At 40.8% G+C, this 17,439-nt stretch overlaps 1 protein-coding gene across 7 annotated transcripts in view; it reads right to left on the bottom strand.

Moving 5' to 3' along the window:
- EBF1 (EBF transcription factor 1) overlaps positions 1-17,439 on the bottom strand; it is a 393,420-nt gene that overhangs the window by 91,565 nt on the left and 284,416 nt on the right. For 4 of the 7 annotated variants that reach the window (XM_082453918.1, XM_082453920.1, XM_082453922.1 and 1 more), the window contains exon 9: positions 6,644-6,774. In XM_082453918.1, coding sequence (XP_082310044.1) covers positions 6,644-6,774 — 131 coding nt within the window. Of the gene's footprint in view, positions 1-6,643; positions 6,778-17,439 lie in introns of all 7 variants that reach the window. The other 3 variants (XM_082453917.1, XM_082453919.1, XM_082453921.1) reach the window with 1 other exon arrangement.

Below are 17,439 nucleotides of genomic sequence, written 5' to 3'. Positions count from 1 at the left end.
AACTTGGAAGGGTTTGGTAAATATAAGGAAGTATGTTAAAAAACTAGGGAAATGTCACGAGAAATCCTGGTACAAGAGAAAGCTGAATGGGGAGTGAGGTTGGTGTCTGGAGAGCTGGGCTAAAATCCCAGCACTAACTAGCTAAGGCATTCTCAGGACAAGTCACTGCACCGGCGGGCGCTGGAACCTCTTTTTCCTCACTTTCAAAATAAAACAGCTGCAGTTGATGACTGGAAATGCTCCTCAAAGCCCTCAAAATTTTGTGACTCTACATGTGGTTCAGTAAAAATCAAGGCCGGATATAAGGCCTGGGAAACTCACAGTGGGAGCATGTATGAGTTGTAGTCATTCATTTTTTGATGTCACAGAGGAGCAAATACTATTTTTTTTTTGAATTTACAGTCCTTCCTCGGAGCTATGTGCACAAATGAGAATAGAAAGTAGATATGGAAAGGAAGAAGGGAAGAAATCAATAACTGCATTTCAAACCTTATTTTCCTACTTCTGGATTCAAGCAGCAAAATTGCTTCTCAGCCCCACAAACTGCCATTTTCCTGACTATGGTCACCCATAGGTTTCCCAAACAGTGGCTTCTTTTGCCTTCTGCCTGTCTCTGGGAATGCAGGTGAAGAAAACATTCATCTGGATGAAAAAGACAGTGTATGGCCCCTGAATGAGGCTCACTGGTTCATCCAGTAATGTAACTCTGGCTTCTCCGATTTGAGCTAAGTGGTCCTGGCAATCTTTAAATATAGCTGTCCTACAAAATCACATGGTATCTAATGTCAAGTGTGCACGAACTAAAACCAGATGCAAAATTCTATTCAGAGCCTTGCAGTATTAAACAGTAATGGCTCCAAACATTGCTGGTCTAATCTGAATAATACTCTGCAAATATTTCAGATTTTCCTACATCTACCCCAGCCCAATCACTTCATAATTGGGTTTCATGACTTTACTTCATTAACATGAAATCTAAATATACTTCAGCCATTATCAGTATGTCTTCCTGTAAAGTGATCCCTGAAAAAAAAGGTTCTGTGGTCACAAAGTTTGGGACATGCTGCATACTATGTCTTAGATAGTCAAAGTGCATATAAGTACCTCGAAAGCTCTAGGACAGGACCAGTGGGATTTGTCTGACTCAACATTTCCCACATTTACTGGGAAAAACCTCCCACCCCCATCTGCCATGGGGTGCCTATTAAAATCCCAAAGAACTGGTATATTCCATAGAACTATCTGGAAGATGCATTAGAGCAACATTGTGTTATAAGTCTCAGGTGTAGATCAGATACCAGAATCTGAAGTGTAGAGAGTGAAAATATGGACTGAAGAGATATCAACAGGGAGATCCAGTTTGGGGGCTAATTAAATCATTTTGATGAAGTTCAAAATACACATGATGTTGTATACTGCAAGTGTGTTCTAAAAGTGAAGAACAATAGTGGAAGAAGTTACTTCCCACCCATCCTCACTCCCACACTTCTTACTGTTGGGGGATTTTCAAGGGAGTGAATTCTAGATAAAAGGAATGACTAGAATTGTAGCTGGTTTCCAAGAGGATTTGGTCTAAGACCCTCATTTTCAGATGTTGAGATGGAGGTCCAGTGACCAACAATGACTAAAATGTAGGTGCTCTGACTGGACAATGGAAGGACCATAATTACTCTCTGGCTCCTAGCCCACTGCTACCCCGTGAAATCGAAATCCTTTCTTGGATGGTTGTCCTCCATTGCCGCCACCCTCTGCTCCCTGCCAATCCCACCACTGGACATTTTTTTACAGGCAGCTTAAACACCATAAGCTGTATAAATTCTCTCAGATATTTCAGTGACTAATTAAAAGGATTGTGAGAGCCTAAAATGTCCAGCACAGAGATCCACCTGGACGTAATAGAAACCTGATTGGTTATTCGAACAGTCTACCTCTGACTACACTACCCTCTCTGCCTTCTAGAACCTTGCCTGGAATTGTAAACCACAAATTTAACTCTAGATTGCATGAATATATTATGTAACTCTCTAATTTGCTACATGAGAACAAGCTATCTCTCTAAATAATATACCAGATCCCACAAAGCCTAACTTTAATCACGGATAGCACCTACCCCAGTGCTCGACACCAGCTGGTAAGCCAACCAGTACTCATTGTTTAGAAATTAGAGGAATTCAGAAGGAGATATTAAAATAACAATTAGCTCTACAAACCAGTAGCAGGAGCCCCTCGCCCCTCCAAATCACAGGTTGGTAGAAAAGCAAAAGCAATGAAGTACATGTGTATTCAAGAAAAACACTCAACCCACATTAAACATTAGCACACATCAACCCTGTTGGTTTCTCTGGGTTTATATATAAAACACTACAAAGATTTTTTTTTTAAGTCTTCTGGTGTAAGACATGACAAGGAGTACAAGAGTATCAGGAAAATAATTTGCTTTGTAAAAAGAGAGGAGAAAGGGCAAGAAGCAATAAGGAAGAGTAACAAAGATGGCAAACCAAATTCACAGGAAAGCCCTGTGGCTCACCCCAAACTTGGGAGCTCACAGAAGGCAGCCCTGAGTTAGAAGCAGGAGAGTGCCACCTTTCTTTTTCCCAACTGGGGGCAATCAGTGAGCTAAAATGAACTACTCACTTGCAAAAGATTGGGTTGGTAGGGGAAGGGCACAGATGAGGGTAAATTAAGCCAGCCCTATTTTCTCTGGCTCTTTTTTAAACTTCTTTAGCTAAAAAAAGTCTCAAATAATAGCATCAGTTGCTAATCTAAAATGTTGCCTCCTTGTCCTGGCCCACCAGCCTGCTTCCTGCGTGCTCTGAGCTACAGAGTGAAGAAATTGAGAAGAGATAAAAGGCTACTTAAAATGAAAAGTACTAGATCTCAGAGGTGACATAACCTCAAGAGAAAATGTGACCAGGGACAAAGAATTTGGATAGACTGGGGTCCTACTCTAGAGAAGAGGCCCAGACAGGTTAACTGTCTTAATTATACAGGTAACTTAGTCATTCATATAGAAAAAGAAGAGGCTGTCTTCTGCCTCTAACACAAAGCATATACCCTTTATAAGGGTAAATTCTTCCTAAAAGCCAATGGCTCCACCCACAAATTTACACAGCTAGAAAATGAAGGGACCGCTCTTCTGATTCTCTACATGACAAGTCTAGCTTACTTTGGGAGGTGATAGTAACTGTTAAGATACCATCAAGTATAAGGCATCAGTGGCAATTCCACCCTGGTCTGATATGGTAAAACCCTAGGGTAAAAATTTTGGCATAGGCTAAATCATGGACGGTTAAAAAGGTGAGCCCTGGATTTGGACTGTCTGGGTTCACACTGCATCTCCACCAGTTGATAACTGAACAGCTTATTTAACTTCCCCAAGCTCAGTTTCCCGCTTAGTAAAATGAGAACAGCATGCTATACATGCTACACATGCGAGCTGTCACCAGGTTCACATGAGAGCCATGGCAAACACTTAGCGTAGTACCTGGCAGGAACTAAGTGCTCAATGAATGTTAGCTAATATTAGTCATTCTCTACTTTCACAGATATCTTCTCTTAATATTCACAGTTACCAAGTTCTGATTCTATCCAGTGGAAGCCTGGAGAAATGGCCCCCAATTGCTTTGGGCCCTACCAAAATAAAAGACACTAAATTTAATTTTGACTAAAAACAACAGTCATAGTTACTACTACTGTTGCTATTACTACTCCTACTACTGTACCACCTGGATTACTGTGCATGTTTTCTTTTCCTCTCTTCTTCCTGTCCTTCCTCACTCTCAAGATTCTACCTATTTGCTCTCTCATTAACTTGGGCTTGTATTTCCTTCGTAAAAACAGACATTGTGGTTCAAATCCCATCTCTAGCCCTATCTGTCGGTGTGATGGTGGGTCTCTGACCCTCTCTGACACTTGGTTTACTTATATGTATCTAACATGGGGCTATAATGAGAATCAAATAAAATAATACCCGTAAAGTGCCTACGCATGAAAACCCTTAGTAAATGTGAGCTACTTCTCAATTTCTCATCAATAGACAATGGATTTGGGGATTTGGAGCAGTACCAGATTCTCTCCCTGCACTAAAAAAGAGAGAACATCATATCTGTCTAATAGCCTGGGTGAAAATCTAAATTTATAAATAGTTTAGAATATTTACAAAATGTTCACCTCTGCAAGACTCATTTTCCCAAATGTCAGGACCATCATGATGATAACAGGCCAAATTAAAGTCCTCCATCCAGACGCCCAACTGCTAATGCTGCAGGGGATTTATTTATTTTAAAAGAATATCAGCTAAAACATTTTGGGAAACTACATAGTGGGCTTTCACCAGGAAAGAGTCATAGCTGATTTATGATATATCCACGAAGGAGAGCAGTTTGGGAGGAGGAGGTGGGCAAAGAAGAGCATGCGCCCTCCACCCCTCACCTCCCAGCTGGACCCCCCAGATCCATCACGAGGGGCTTCTGGTACACTCAAGGCAGGGGTAGTGGAGGGACACATGAGGGAGGAGGACAAAGGTATCACCTCAGTGGATTTTCCTTTTCATGATTTACGTTGATTTTTTTATATGGAAACAGATCCCTTAAAACAATTTAGATAAATCTAAGGTAGAATTTAACCTCCCTTACGTGTTCCCCAAAAAGGGCAAGAAAGTGGGGGAACTGAGAGGAAACTTGGGGACCTTGACAAGGTGGAGGGAAAAATTAACAATTTCCTGATATGCTGAAGTCCTTTATTCCACATCCAACGTGGTGCACCTGGCCTAAGACAGGCACGAGGTTGTAAAGGGAGTGTCACACTAACCCCACTTATTCTCAGGGGTCAAGAATATGGCTGACTCTGAGCCCCACTTCTCAGGCCTCACTGTGACTGCTATGACCTGAATAAAAAGTTCATATTCTATTTATTCTTCCCCTCTTCTCAAGGTCCAGGACAAGCAAAAGAATGAGGGGTAGGAAGGGATGAAGACACAGCCCGTGGGACCTGGGAACGGCTATCCTCGTGAGCACTGCTGTCTCCAGCAGCGAGGAAGAAACATATGCCATGTACGTGATGCTTCTAATGTTACAACCCAATGTTTCCAACAAAGAATGGGGTGCAGTCAGCCAGGGGAATTCAGTCCACCTCCAGACCTGGGCTGTTCTAACTTGGACAACAATGAGTTTGGTGGACTGAGAAGTCCATCTCTGATTCAGCTTTAAGGGAGCTTTGATTCTCTGGCCAAGAGCATGCCGCTTGTTGGATGCATGGGAAAGACAAAGGTAGTGGCAGAACGGGCTGGCAAGGGGCTTACTGGAGTGGCTTACTGGCAGTGAGGTGTGCACATAGAAGGCTTAAAAGGAAGGGCAGCCTCTGCTTTGGAAAGATAAATGTACTCAACTGTCACAGTCTTAACTTTCTGCTTATCTCTGTGGCCCCTCCAAAGAGAAAACACAATCAAAACATCTGGATGGGCTAAACAGTGGTGTCACGGGAGGACAACCAGGAATGGAAATAGAAACTCTAGCTCCAGAGTTCTAGCTCCAATTCTGCTACTGACTCCTTTGTGTGGCCACATACCTATCACTCACACTCCATGGGCTCTGGGTGGCTGCTTTGGGGTGATGTAATTACATATGTCTAAGTCTCAGTATGCTTATCAAGAAAAGATACACGTTAAGAGTATTTACCTTGTGGTGTAGAGGGAAGATTAAGATGATCTATGTCAAGAACTCAGCACAGTGTCCAGAATATAGTAAGTCTCAATAAAGTTTAGCCATTCTATGAGCACTGGTAAAGTGTGTGAGATAAGTGAGCTCAATGGTCTCTTGCAGCTCTAACCTTGTTTTTACTCTAAACTTTGGGGAGATGAAAGAAAAGGGGCTCTGGGCATGCTGGCTAAGAAATCGAGGCTCAGAATTTAGAAAGCAAAGGCAAGTTTGCCATGGCTTCTAAGGAATGGTGAGACTTATGTTTTGTAATTTGAGCTCATGTTGATTATTGCCAGACAAGTCAACTTGCAGGTTAAAATAATGATCACAGTGCTTGGAAAGTACTGCAAAAATAGAGCATAGTCATTTTCATATGGTTGAAGTCCCACAGTGAGATGCCTGGGAGGTATAAACTCCTAGGGCTGGAAGGAGCCCTGGGTTCTTCTAGGTTCCCCCGGCAAACCGCTCACTCTCTGATGAAGAGTCATTGAATAAGTCAAGAACCACCTACACCTGGATTATTACTGTCACATGAATGGTGATCCTTGAAGATGGTCCTACAATAGACTCCATCTACAAATGTTCACAGATTACTACCTTGTTACAGCTTGAACAGGGCTTTGCCTATATATTTTGTGACTTTGCATCTCGTTTCCAATTCCCAGTACATAATAGGACCTCCACACTGTGGCTAGCCCATGAGGACAAATGACAAAACAGAAGCTCTCCTGGTGCTGATGGGCCAGTGGATGGAAGTCATTCCAGTAGAAAGTGATGCCTCCTGGTAAACCCAACCCATCTCTCCCAGTTTCCAGAGTTCTGTAGACCGGAGCTGGCCCACCCAGACTGCCATCTCTAAATTCTACACACTCTCTTAGAAATGCAAGTGTAGACAGTCTCCTCAACTAGACCAAGCTATTAGATATTAATGTTCAGACAACACCTACCTCACTCCAGACCAGCATGGTACCGAATATGACCTGTAACCCATCAAAGAAATTGTCCCCTATGATGATCACAGTCGCACCTCCCGTCGTCCATCCTTCACTCGGGCTGATGGCTTTGATACAGGGAGTAGCTGCTTTTCAACACACATGAAAAAGAGAAGGAGTCGGCTGTTAGAACCAAACTTTAATGATGGGAGACTTGAGGAAAAGAAAAAAAAAAAAAATCTTTTATCTTTTCACGAACGGAAAGTCCCTCAAGATCTCAGCATTTCCTAGTCACATTAGGACCTGAAACCTCAGGGTGCAATTTCAGCTTTTAAAAGCATGCTTTTCATTGTTTCTATTAAGATACATATATGTTACCCAAATCTTTTTCAAACCTGAAATCTTATGCAATAAAATGTAGAAGCAAAATTTAATTTATGAAATGCTAAGGATTTTTTTTAAATGGGTGATGTTTTAAAATACACTGGAAACCTCATAGAATTGCTTCATAATTAAATACATCTCCTGAAAAGAAAGCTCATAGATTTTTTAGATAAACATTGCTGTTTGATGGGAAGGGAAGAAACAGAGGAGGCTGGAGCAGAACATCATTCTTGTTCCATGCCTTCTGTCTGTACCACTAACAGAGCAATATTCCTGAATAAAAGTCACTAAGTTTTTTTCAATAAATGTCATGGATCCCATTTTATAGATGCAAAGTATGCAGGTCACTCAGGGTGAATTATGTAACCAAATAGCTGAGTCAGGGCTGAACCACAGAAAGTCCCATGACCTTTGCTTTGTTGTCATTCCCAGGCATAAAACCCAAGAACTGGCTTTTTCAAAACTTCCTATCTCCTTTCTTTCCATTATAAATGGCCCTTGGAGATGGGAAATAATTTGCAAATACTGTGATTCCAAACAGACTAGAGGTGGTTTGCCTGATGAGCATGGCGTGCTTTCAACAGAATTACTAGGCAAAAATGAAATCTGTCAGAGAGTACTTTTGTACCACTGAGGATTTTTAACTCCACAATGCCATGCTGCTGTTTTCATGATCACTTTTATGAAAAGGAACAAAGCAACATTCTAAAGCAAAGGAGATATTGTCTAAGGAGAGAAAATGAGACCCTCCTCTTTAATAAAATGTTTATTAAGTACCCCAGACTGACTTTCCAAGTACTGAAGCCAATGAGAGCACCAGTTAATTTTAACAGGAAGAAACTGGCAAAAAAATTATTGGACTTTGTCAAATTTGGCAAAATGTCATGCTTTAACTTTTGCAAGAAGAAAAGAAAATATGAAGCCCAGCCCGCTGGAACCATTGCTCACGTGCCACCACACAAACAAGCAGAATGGGTTTGATTTTGAGTCAAATTTATCTTATAAAATTGCACAGAGAAATTTGGAAATATCCAAACTAAACATTTCATGTTGGCTGAACTCACAGCAATGCATTTACAACTAAAACTGGGCAGTTCAGATGTCTTTTCTCTCCCCCACTTTCTCCTAAAAACAAAATAATTAATCAAGGAAATGTAAATGATTCATGGCTTGAAAATTCTTGTTCAATTTTTGACACATATAAAGGTTGTGATCAATGTTCCACAGGCATAGGACTTTTTTGTAAAATCTTCCTTTAAAAGTAACCACGTTTAAATGCATGATTGAGTACTCCTAAACTAATGATAGAATATGATACATGATTCCAAGCAATTTATAAGAGAAATAAACTACATTTAACAACTATATAAAATTCTTAAAATATAAGCAGTTTGGAAACATTCTAGTTAATGTCTCAAAATCTTAATTCTTAATTTCTAACTCAGTGTAAGTACTTAGTTGCTAGAGTGGAGTAGAAAAGGTATTACTATATCCCCGGATACTTCTGAGAAGAATAGAATATTGGTTTAACTGAACTGGTCTTGAAAGAGTCCTGCCTGATGGCAAAGTGTGGAATCCAACGGTATCATTAAACGCTGACCCTGCGACTGCCCTCATAAACCACAAAATAATCTTGGTGTTTATTATCTGTATTAGCTTTGGGATTTCTTTTAATTTTTTAAATTTTATTTTTTAATCACACAAGCATGTTCCTTTAGTTAAGTATGGACTCCTCCAGGCTTTCTCATCGTTGCACAAAAGGAGACACAAGGGCGTGTTGGTTTATCTTTGACAGACTCTCCTTTTGTAAAGAAGTTATAATAACATGGTCAAGAACTGCCAATTTTATACTTGACCCCAGCTCTCTTTTTTCCATTTGTTATTTGTAGGATATAGAAGGCATGTAAGTACATATATGTATAGATGTGTGCGTATGTGTTCAAACATTTCCTAAAGAAAGTGATAATGTTTTCAACCATCCAGAAAAAAAGGTACATGTCAACTAGTCAGAGGTAAATGAGCATCAAGTTTCAAGAGGAAAACTGGTGAGGAAACAACATACGATACCATCTTCTTAGCTTTGGGGGAGGAAAAAAAAGCCCTGGAGGAAGTACTAAAGGAAAAGAGTGGGACCCCTGGATCCATCCTACCTCTATGCTCAGCACAATCCACTATCCCTGCTTAGGGACTAAGTGCCATTCTCAGAAGAAGTCAGTCGCGCAGCCCTTTCTAAGTTGAGACCTCAAAGGGTTCCAAAGGTGCTCCTATACCTCTGTGCCATGGCAGTCTTGAGGGGAAGCTCTGTGGCACTCCCCCATTGGGAAGATTGGAAAATATGTAAAGGAATCATGGGCTGACCCACTGAGAGAGAGGGGTGAGGAAGGGATGTTACTGGCATTTAGTACCTGGAAGTCAAGGATGCTAAGTTTTCATGCATGAGACAGTCCCGCAAATGAAGAACCCTATAATGTCAATAATGCAGGGTAGAAAACACTGTGACTAGCTAAATGAATCAGGCTCAAGAGCAGCTGTAAAGAACTCACAAATCCATACAGGCCAAGGCAAGAAACACAAATGAATACAGCAGCTCAGGGTCTCAGAATAAGCATGAGATGGATGGCTGCTGACACTGAATTGGGGAAGCTCCAGCCACTGGTATCCCCACACAGATGCCGTCCCAGTGTGATCTGGTCTTCTGATCTTTCTAAGGAAGCCAGGAACCCAGATTTTTACGTGAAATTTCCCAATCTTTAAATGCTGGCAACTAATTCAATATTTTTTTTAATGTGTAGGCTAAACAAAATGTTTATGGACTTAAATTTAACTCATCGGCTGCCATCTTACATTTTTACCCTAGTCACAAACAAATCTGCCAGACTAAAAGCAGCCCAGGAAGTACTTGCAAACGTGCCTAAAATAACAAGTACCCAAATGTTCACTGCAGTATCGACAGTAAACAGTTTAAGAGTCTAGGTGCCCCCAATAAGGGAGTGATTAAATAAATTATAGTACATCCATACCAGAGGATATGTGGAGTGTCATTAGAATGGACGAAAAATATCTTCTATAAACTGACATGGAAAGATATCAAAATATGTCAGTAAGTAAAACAAAAATCAATTTGTAGCCTGATGAATAGTGTGATTCTGTTAATTTTAAAAATGATATCTATTAGCCTATATGCATGAGCGTGTGTAGGTATGTGTGAACAGGTATGACAGACAAAAGTCTGGAAGGATGTACACGAACTGTCCCCAGTGGGTCCATATGCAAAAGGAAGGTGACCAGAGAAAGGAGACTATTAAATTCTACTCTATAGATAGCTGTATGGTTTGAATTTTTCCAGTGAGCACATACTAAGGTAATACATTTTAATTAAAAAAATAACAGCAGAGTGTTTAATTCTGTGCAAGATAAAGGTTATACGTTTTAGAGCAAATTGATACTAATTTTTTTTTTTTAAGCTCAGATGTGCTGAGTAACAGACCCTGAGCCTCCCCTTCCATCTTCTCTTTGGGTATGTTTTCTCTGAGAAAGCTCGGAGAATATCTGCAACGACTTGTTTTTCTTTCATTGAGGATATCCAGAGAGATGCAGAGGGAAGATAGTTTATAATAGTCGCGGTGGATGTGTTCGGTGAAATCTGAAGGTGAAAAGACTCATGAAAGAGTTCAATCCAGCCCAGGAGTGTAATAATCAATACAATTCTATCTCCAAGGAAATATTATGGAATGGGGGAGAGGAGTGGATTTGAATACAAAACCACTTTTACCGGCCAAATCTTGATTTAATTAATGAAAGAGTCTTTCTTCCTCACCAACGAATTTTCACACTCTGGGTCTCCACAAGGACAGTAAGCCAATTCCTGGTTCTAAATCTCATTAAAAATAAAAGTTTGGGTGTTTTTTTCTCTTTTGTTTTTTTTAAACCTCTCCTCCCACTCACAACAGCCACCCAAGTAAAGGAGATTTTTCCTTCCTTCAAACTATGACAATAACATGATTATACCACCACAGTTTAGCATAATGGCTCTGAAATGCTCGTGGCACATTGCAGAGTTAAAGTGGAAATTATTAGGTAGCTCTTCTTTGTTATAATAATGATCACTCCACAAATAAAAGCTCTTCTCCCAAAGGTACTGCAAGGCGCAAAATGCTAATTCTGAAGATTATGTGTGCGCTTTTATTAAATATTACTATGCCCTGCCTGTTTGAGGGCTTCTCTGCTCTGATTGTTTTATGAGTACCATGTTAATGTCATTCCCATCTTGCTAGCAGCAGGCACACATTTTAGCGTTTGTATGAGAGTTGATCAAAGGCCACGTGCTGGGGGAATTGCTGAGAAAACACGGACAAGCGATAAAAATCTAACAGATTAATTGGTTTAAATTTCATTTCAGGGTGTTGAACTTTGGCTCGGAACTCTAATACTACACCGTGAGTCAGGGCCTAATTACCAGATTTCCAATTTGCTTCTGAACAATGGTTGCGGTGAGAAGGAAAAGAGAGGGTAGGATGAGGAAAAAAAAAAAAGAAAGAAAGAAATCGTTCAGGCTCCAGTACATATTTAACAACTAATGTTCTGTGTGCAGACAATTGCACCAGGGGACATTTGCTATCACCTGCTCTACTTCCAGAGCGTTTATATTTCCTTCCAACAGCCACGGATGGCAGAAGAAATCGCGGATGGCCTCAGCAGTTTGAAATTTTCTGACTTATACAATCAGTATTACAAGATTCGAATGCCTGCTCACCCACATGGAAGTATCAGGCTTTTTATTAGCGAGGTGAATTTATAAACTGGAATCGCCCCTCAGCCTCCAAAAGCAATGATCTATTTCATTGATAGAAAGCCAGGGCCCGGAGAACCATGTTTACCTCGGGGTTTATGGGGGGCCTTGGGAATAAGGGTTAATTGAGCTCAGAGGTGCCTGCCCATTGAGGTGAATTAGTGGTGTGTGTAGCTATCAACAGGGTCCTGGGGCTGCTCTTACTTTTGCCTCTGAAATCTCTTTGTACTGTGATCAATACCTCACTTGTTTGGGGTAGCTGTGTAGATGACCCCGGTGCAGCATTTACCATCTCTTATCCCCAAAATGAGGCTTTTGTGACAGTCGATGTCCCATTACGGAAGTCTCACTAGAGATGTGTTGTTTGGCTTTTTTCTCCATCCCTGTATTTAAATACCATGGGGAAACAACGCTCAATCAGTTGGTAAAAGGTACAAATTTAGAAATGCTTTAATCCCACTCCAAATCTCAAAATAAAGTTCCATTGAAGTGGAGGTAATGTCATTTTCCATTTCCTTTGTATATGGTATATGGAAAAAAAAATGGAAACCCTCCTTTTCCAGCATTCTGTTAACCAGAACTCTCTACTACTGATGAACATTTCTACAGAGCAGATACTGATGCTTACAATGGAGGTGAAGATGCCAGCACCAGCCCTTAATGGCTTCTGAGTAAAGACAGAAAGATGCGATTATGTTAAGTTGATTTTAACATTCAGGGTATTATAGCATCTGAAAATGGGCCAGGGCTCCAGCTTTTCAAGTTCCACATCTACCACCCAGTGCGACCTTGAAGCAGTCACTTACCCTCTCTCTGAATCACCCGCTCTAAGCAGTAGTGGTACCCACCTCACAGACTCCTGGCAAAATGCAGAAAGTGCCTGCTTGGGTATTGCTGTTTTACTATGTTCCATGCACATAGAACGCTAGTTGCTATAATAACAATTACTGTCATCATCAGTTCCCCACTAACCAGAGTTTATTTACTAGAATACACCATAGTCTCACCATCGCAGATTACGAGGTGTATTGTAAAACTTCCCTAGGAAATTTCCAACCCAGTGACTTGCTAACATAGCTAAGCTTACTGAGGAGGTGGATTTGGCATCAGTAATTACAAAGTAGAATTTTTTTTTTTTTAAGGCTCTCATTAGCCTGGAATGAATATTAACGGCCATCTTTTCAGAAATGAGGAATTAACTTTAATGTTATTGCCCCAAATTCTTGAGACTTGGCAGAAAATGTTGCGAAACCCATGAGCTCAGCTCACTTCTATGGGACGCCTGTGACCTCATAAAATCTCAGGCCTTTCTCCCTTGCATCTACTTGATTTTGGTAAGGTTGTGCTTGGGAGCAAGCCTGTTTCAGAGATGGATGGGGACACAAAGTACCCCCACCTGGACTCAGTGCACAGTTATCTGCCCTTCCTCTTTAATTGGAACTATTATTTTTGCTGGGCTTTTCTAAAGTGAAATGATGATCTTCCTGACTGCTCACAGCTCATCAGCAGCAACACCTGCATTCTTTGATCCTGACATCCAGTAGCTGCTGGCCAGGGAGGAGGGCAAACAGAGGGTTTGACCCTCCTGGGAAACCTGGCCCTGTGTATTTTCACCATGTACAGGAAGTGAATCTATTCTGGGTTCACCCACCCTCCAACTGGAAGCCTTAGAACCAGTAGCAGTTATAATGCCTGACCTGAACCCTAGCACCAGAGGGTGCAAACTTCACTTTCAGAATGCTAACCTCACCACAGACTCCTAGTCAACTATTAAACAGATAAACAAATTTGACAGTTTCCTCACTCAAGATGGAGCAGTCTTTGTAACACTTATGCTCTTACTTTAACTTTACTAACCAGATTTATTTCTGCCTTCCTTTATTTTCTTTAGTAATTGCTTTATGTAGTTAAGCATTTTATTGTTTATTAGGGTTTTTATTTGGGTTGGTTTTGCTATTGGTCTGCATTTATTGCCCCATCCACTAGCATATCTAGATATTACTTGGCAAAGAATCGCATATTATATATGCAAAAGAGCCTCCCTCCTTCTCTCCCCGCACCCCCTGTGTGTATGTGTGTGTTTGTGTGTGATGGTGTGTTTGTCACTCTGAAGAGAACTGTAACCCATGATATAGATATTTCTCAACACCAGATGCAATTAAATCTATTAAATATTAAATGAGGAGTTCAAGAATTTCAAGTGTTTTTCATCCTTTATTCCAAAGTGACTTCATTTGGCAAGAAAGCCCTTTGCTTTGACATTAATGGCTCTCTCAGAAAACAAGCGAAGGAAAAATTCATAGTTGCTCCATGGAAACATGGATCTAATATCCAGCTACATCAAGGCAGAGTTAACCCAGTGGGGCTGTCTAGGTGTATCTAAACTTAGCAGAATACCTAACTTCCAAACTATGCCATTTGCTAAATACAGAGCAAGTCCAAATCATATCTACTTCCCATTTATTTTGCAGATTTCTTATTCTGTTCTGAATTAGCAAAATTCCTCAACAATCAGTGGACATAGATCTGAACAAGGGAAGGACAGAAATCCTGGTACAGAAATCCTGGGGCAACAATCGTAATCCGAACATTCCAGGACAAGCACTTTGGGATTTCTGAGTTTGTCTATTTGTGATCCAGAACTTTGTGCAGGTTCACTACACAGGGTGATTTAACAATTTAACAGTGAAAAATCTTGACATTTTGATGTACCTGTAACTTCTAAATTGCATTTGAAAGACTTGTTGAAGGTTTTTTGATTTAATGACACGCAACACAGCATTGTTTCATAATATGCAAAAATTGTTTGTTTAAAACACTTCAGGAGGGCTTCCCTGGTGGCGCAGTGGTTAAGAATCCACCTGCCTATGCAGGGGACATGGTTCGAGCCCTGGTCCAGGAAGATCCCACATGCCGCGGAGCAACTAAGCCCGTGTGCCACAACTACTGAGCCTGCGCTCTAGAGTGCGCGAGCCACAACTACTGAGCCCGCGTGCCACAACTACTGAAGCCTGCACGCCTAGAGCCCGTGCTCTACAACAAAGAGAAGCCACCGCAATGAGAAGCCCACGCACCGCGACGAAGAGTAGCCCCTGCTCGCCGCAACTAGAGAAAGCCCGCGCACAGCAACGAACACCCAACGCAGCCAAAAACAAACAAACAAACAAACAAATAAATAAAGAAAAACACTTCTTGAGCTCAGAATTTTATAACTCAAAGAGGTGAGAATGTACTGCTTTCCACCTCAAGTTTGATCTGTCAAATCCAAAATTAAAATGTACAAAATATTAATCCTAGAGCAGCTCACAGCAAATAATGCCATCAGTTTTTTTTTTTCTTTTTTCTTGTTCTATGACTGTCACCCACCCCTTTGCAAAGCAACAGAGAAAAATTATCATGGAGGGTGGGAGAATCCTCAAAATGAATTATTCATGGATCCAATTGTGATATTTGTTGCAACAATAGTAAATTCATTTGCCTCTGATTATACAGCAGGTAAATAACTCTTCTCTTCCTGATGAGAACTTTCATGCACAAAATTATTTTTAGCCCAATTCTCCTGATTATCCTGTTATAAGAAAAGTTCTAGGTATGAAAGTCAGGGAAGAAATGGAAATGAAAATCACTTTCCAAAAAAGGACACCCAATATTGTGAAAAGAGGACACCCGATTTTGTGAAAAAAGGAAACAATTTTCAGGTTAAAAAAAAAAACATGTCACTGCTTCTTCACGGAATCCTCAAGTCTTTATTTGCAAGCAATCTTCCTGGGCCTGGAAAATCATAAAGTCAAATATGAGCAAGTCTAGTGGAAAATCTGTGACGCTAATCTTGGCTGGAGCCGTATTTTTAACAGGCCTTGAATGTGTGTGCCGGATTATCCAGATGGTCATACAGGAATCGGCCTGATAGGATTAAACCTTTATGCTGAACTCTGCTCCATCTGTTCTCCAAGGTTTGCCTTTCCTTATCTGAATATGAATTTTTAGCCTCCTTGTGTCTGGGAGTCAGACTAAATTCAGCATTCAAAACAGAGATGTGTGCAGATAGTTTAACATTTCACTAGTTAGTCTCAGTTGACATCAGCTTGGTCTTTTTCTAGTAAATATTTTTGCGAAGAATTTTCCTAAGAAGGAATTTAAAGGTATGGAGAATCTACCTTTTTTGTTAGAGGGCTTTGTCTTACTTCTCCTACTGAATTCTAGGACTCATTCCATTCACTGTCCTAATAGGGGTTTACATTGATGTTTGCACATAAAGATAGAAAAGCAAGACCTGTATCCTCTCTGCAGATCCAACTTTAAGAAGAGATGACATATAATTCTGACTGGATGAATGATCCAAGCAGAATATATTCATGTATGTTTTGTTCTTTTTCTCCATTTCAAGAGGATTAGTATTAGTCACCGTTTGATAAAATTAGCTACAACAGCTGTTTCTATCATGTTCATTAGGTTTTCTATGTTTTTAAGGAGGCTTTCTCAGGGGAGGGGGTTTGTAATTCAGAGCTCCATCTTCAATGAAACAGGCTGATGTTTGTTTTGCCCTCCTGTGCATCTATCCCTGGAAGCAGTGAAGTTACTCATTTCTCAGTTGGAAAAGCTGGCTTGGGGCAAGTTGCCAATGGGCCAGAGCCTGGTAGATGGTTCTGGGGTTTCCAACCCTGTGACAAAGGAAAGGGGAGGGCTCTGACTGCTGGGCTCAGTGAAGCAAACCAAGGTGCAAACGAATAAATCAGCTGCATGAAAGAGGGATCATTCAGAACCCTACACTGTGGCTGGTTTATGGCAATGTGGTCATTAGATGTGTTGGATTTATGCTTGTGATGGAAACGCAAGACCCAACAGCCTGTGCAGCCCCAGCCCTAAGAAGAAAGGATCCCTCTAGCAGTCTAGCAGGGCTCCATCGGCTTTCCATAGTCCCCTTGGTAACCCTAATTCCTGGCTCTGTGCCATCACGAATGGCAGCAGCAAGCAGCTAATCAAAAATTTAGGCTTTTCTACACATAGGTCTAGTTATTGTAAGTACACAATACCCTTAACTGATGAACAGTCAGGGGGCAGAGAGCAGTGAAACTTCCCATTCAAGCTTAGGATGACTTAGGTTTATTGGTATAACTCTCGTAGAACATATGTATTTGGCTCCTTAAATGGACAAGAATTCTAGTCAGCTGACAAGGGGTGATACCAAGTAGGTGATCCTAACTGATGAAGCCCACTATGAGTAATCTCTTGTAAACTAAACATGCTGACCAAACACAGTCCTAGCACCTATTCTCCACATTTTATCCTAAACAAGGACACTGCACTGGATATTCAATCCCATTACTTAAATCTGCTTTGCCCAATATGGTAGTTACTGGCCATATGTGGCTATTGAAATTTAATTTTTAATTAACAAAAATTCACTAAAAATGGAAATTATTTTCTGGGTCACACTAGCCACATTGGTCAAGAGCTACATGTGACTAGTGACTATCACAGAGGACAGTACAGATATGGAACATTTCCATCATCACAGGAAGTTCTATGGGACAGTGCTGATCTATGGTTCAAGCGTAGATAACTGAGCCTGTCACTGACAGAGAATAATCAGAGCTACCATTTATGGGGTGCCCTCCACATGCCAGGAACTGTGCTA

The sequence above is a fragment of the Balaenoptera physalus genome, assembly GCF_965194825.1.
Source record: "Balaenoptera physalus genome assembly, chromosome: 3".
Classification (NCBI taxonomy): domain Eukaryota; kingdom Metazoa; phylum Chordata; class Mammalia; order Artiodactyla; family Balaenopteridae; genus Balaenoptera; species Balaenoptera physalus.
Note: the sequence above shows the minus strand (reverse complement) of the source record. Positions and strands in the feature narration are given on the sequence as shown.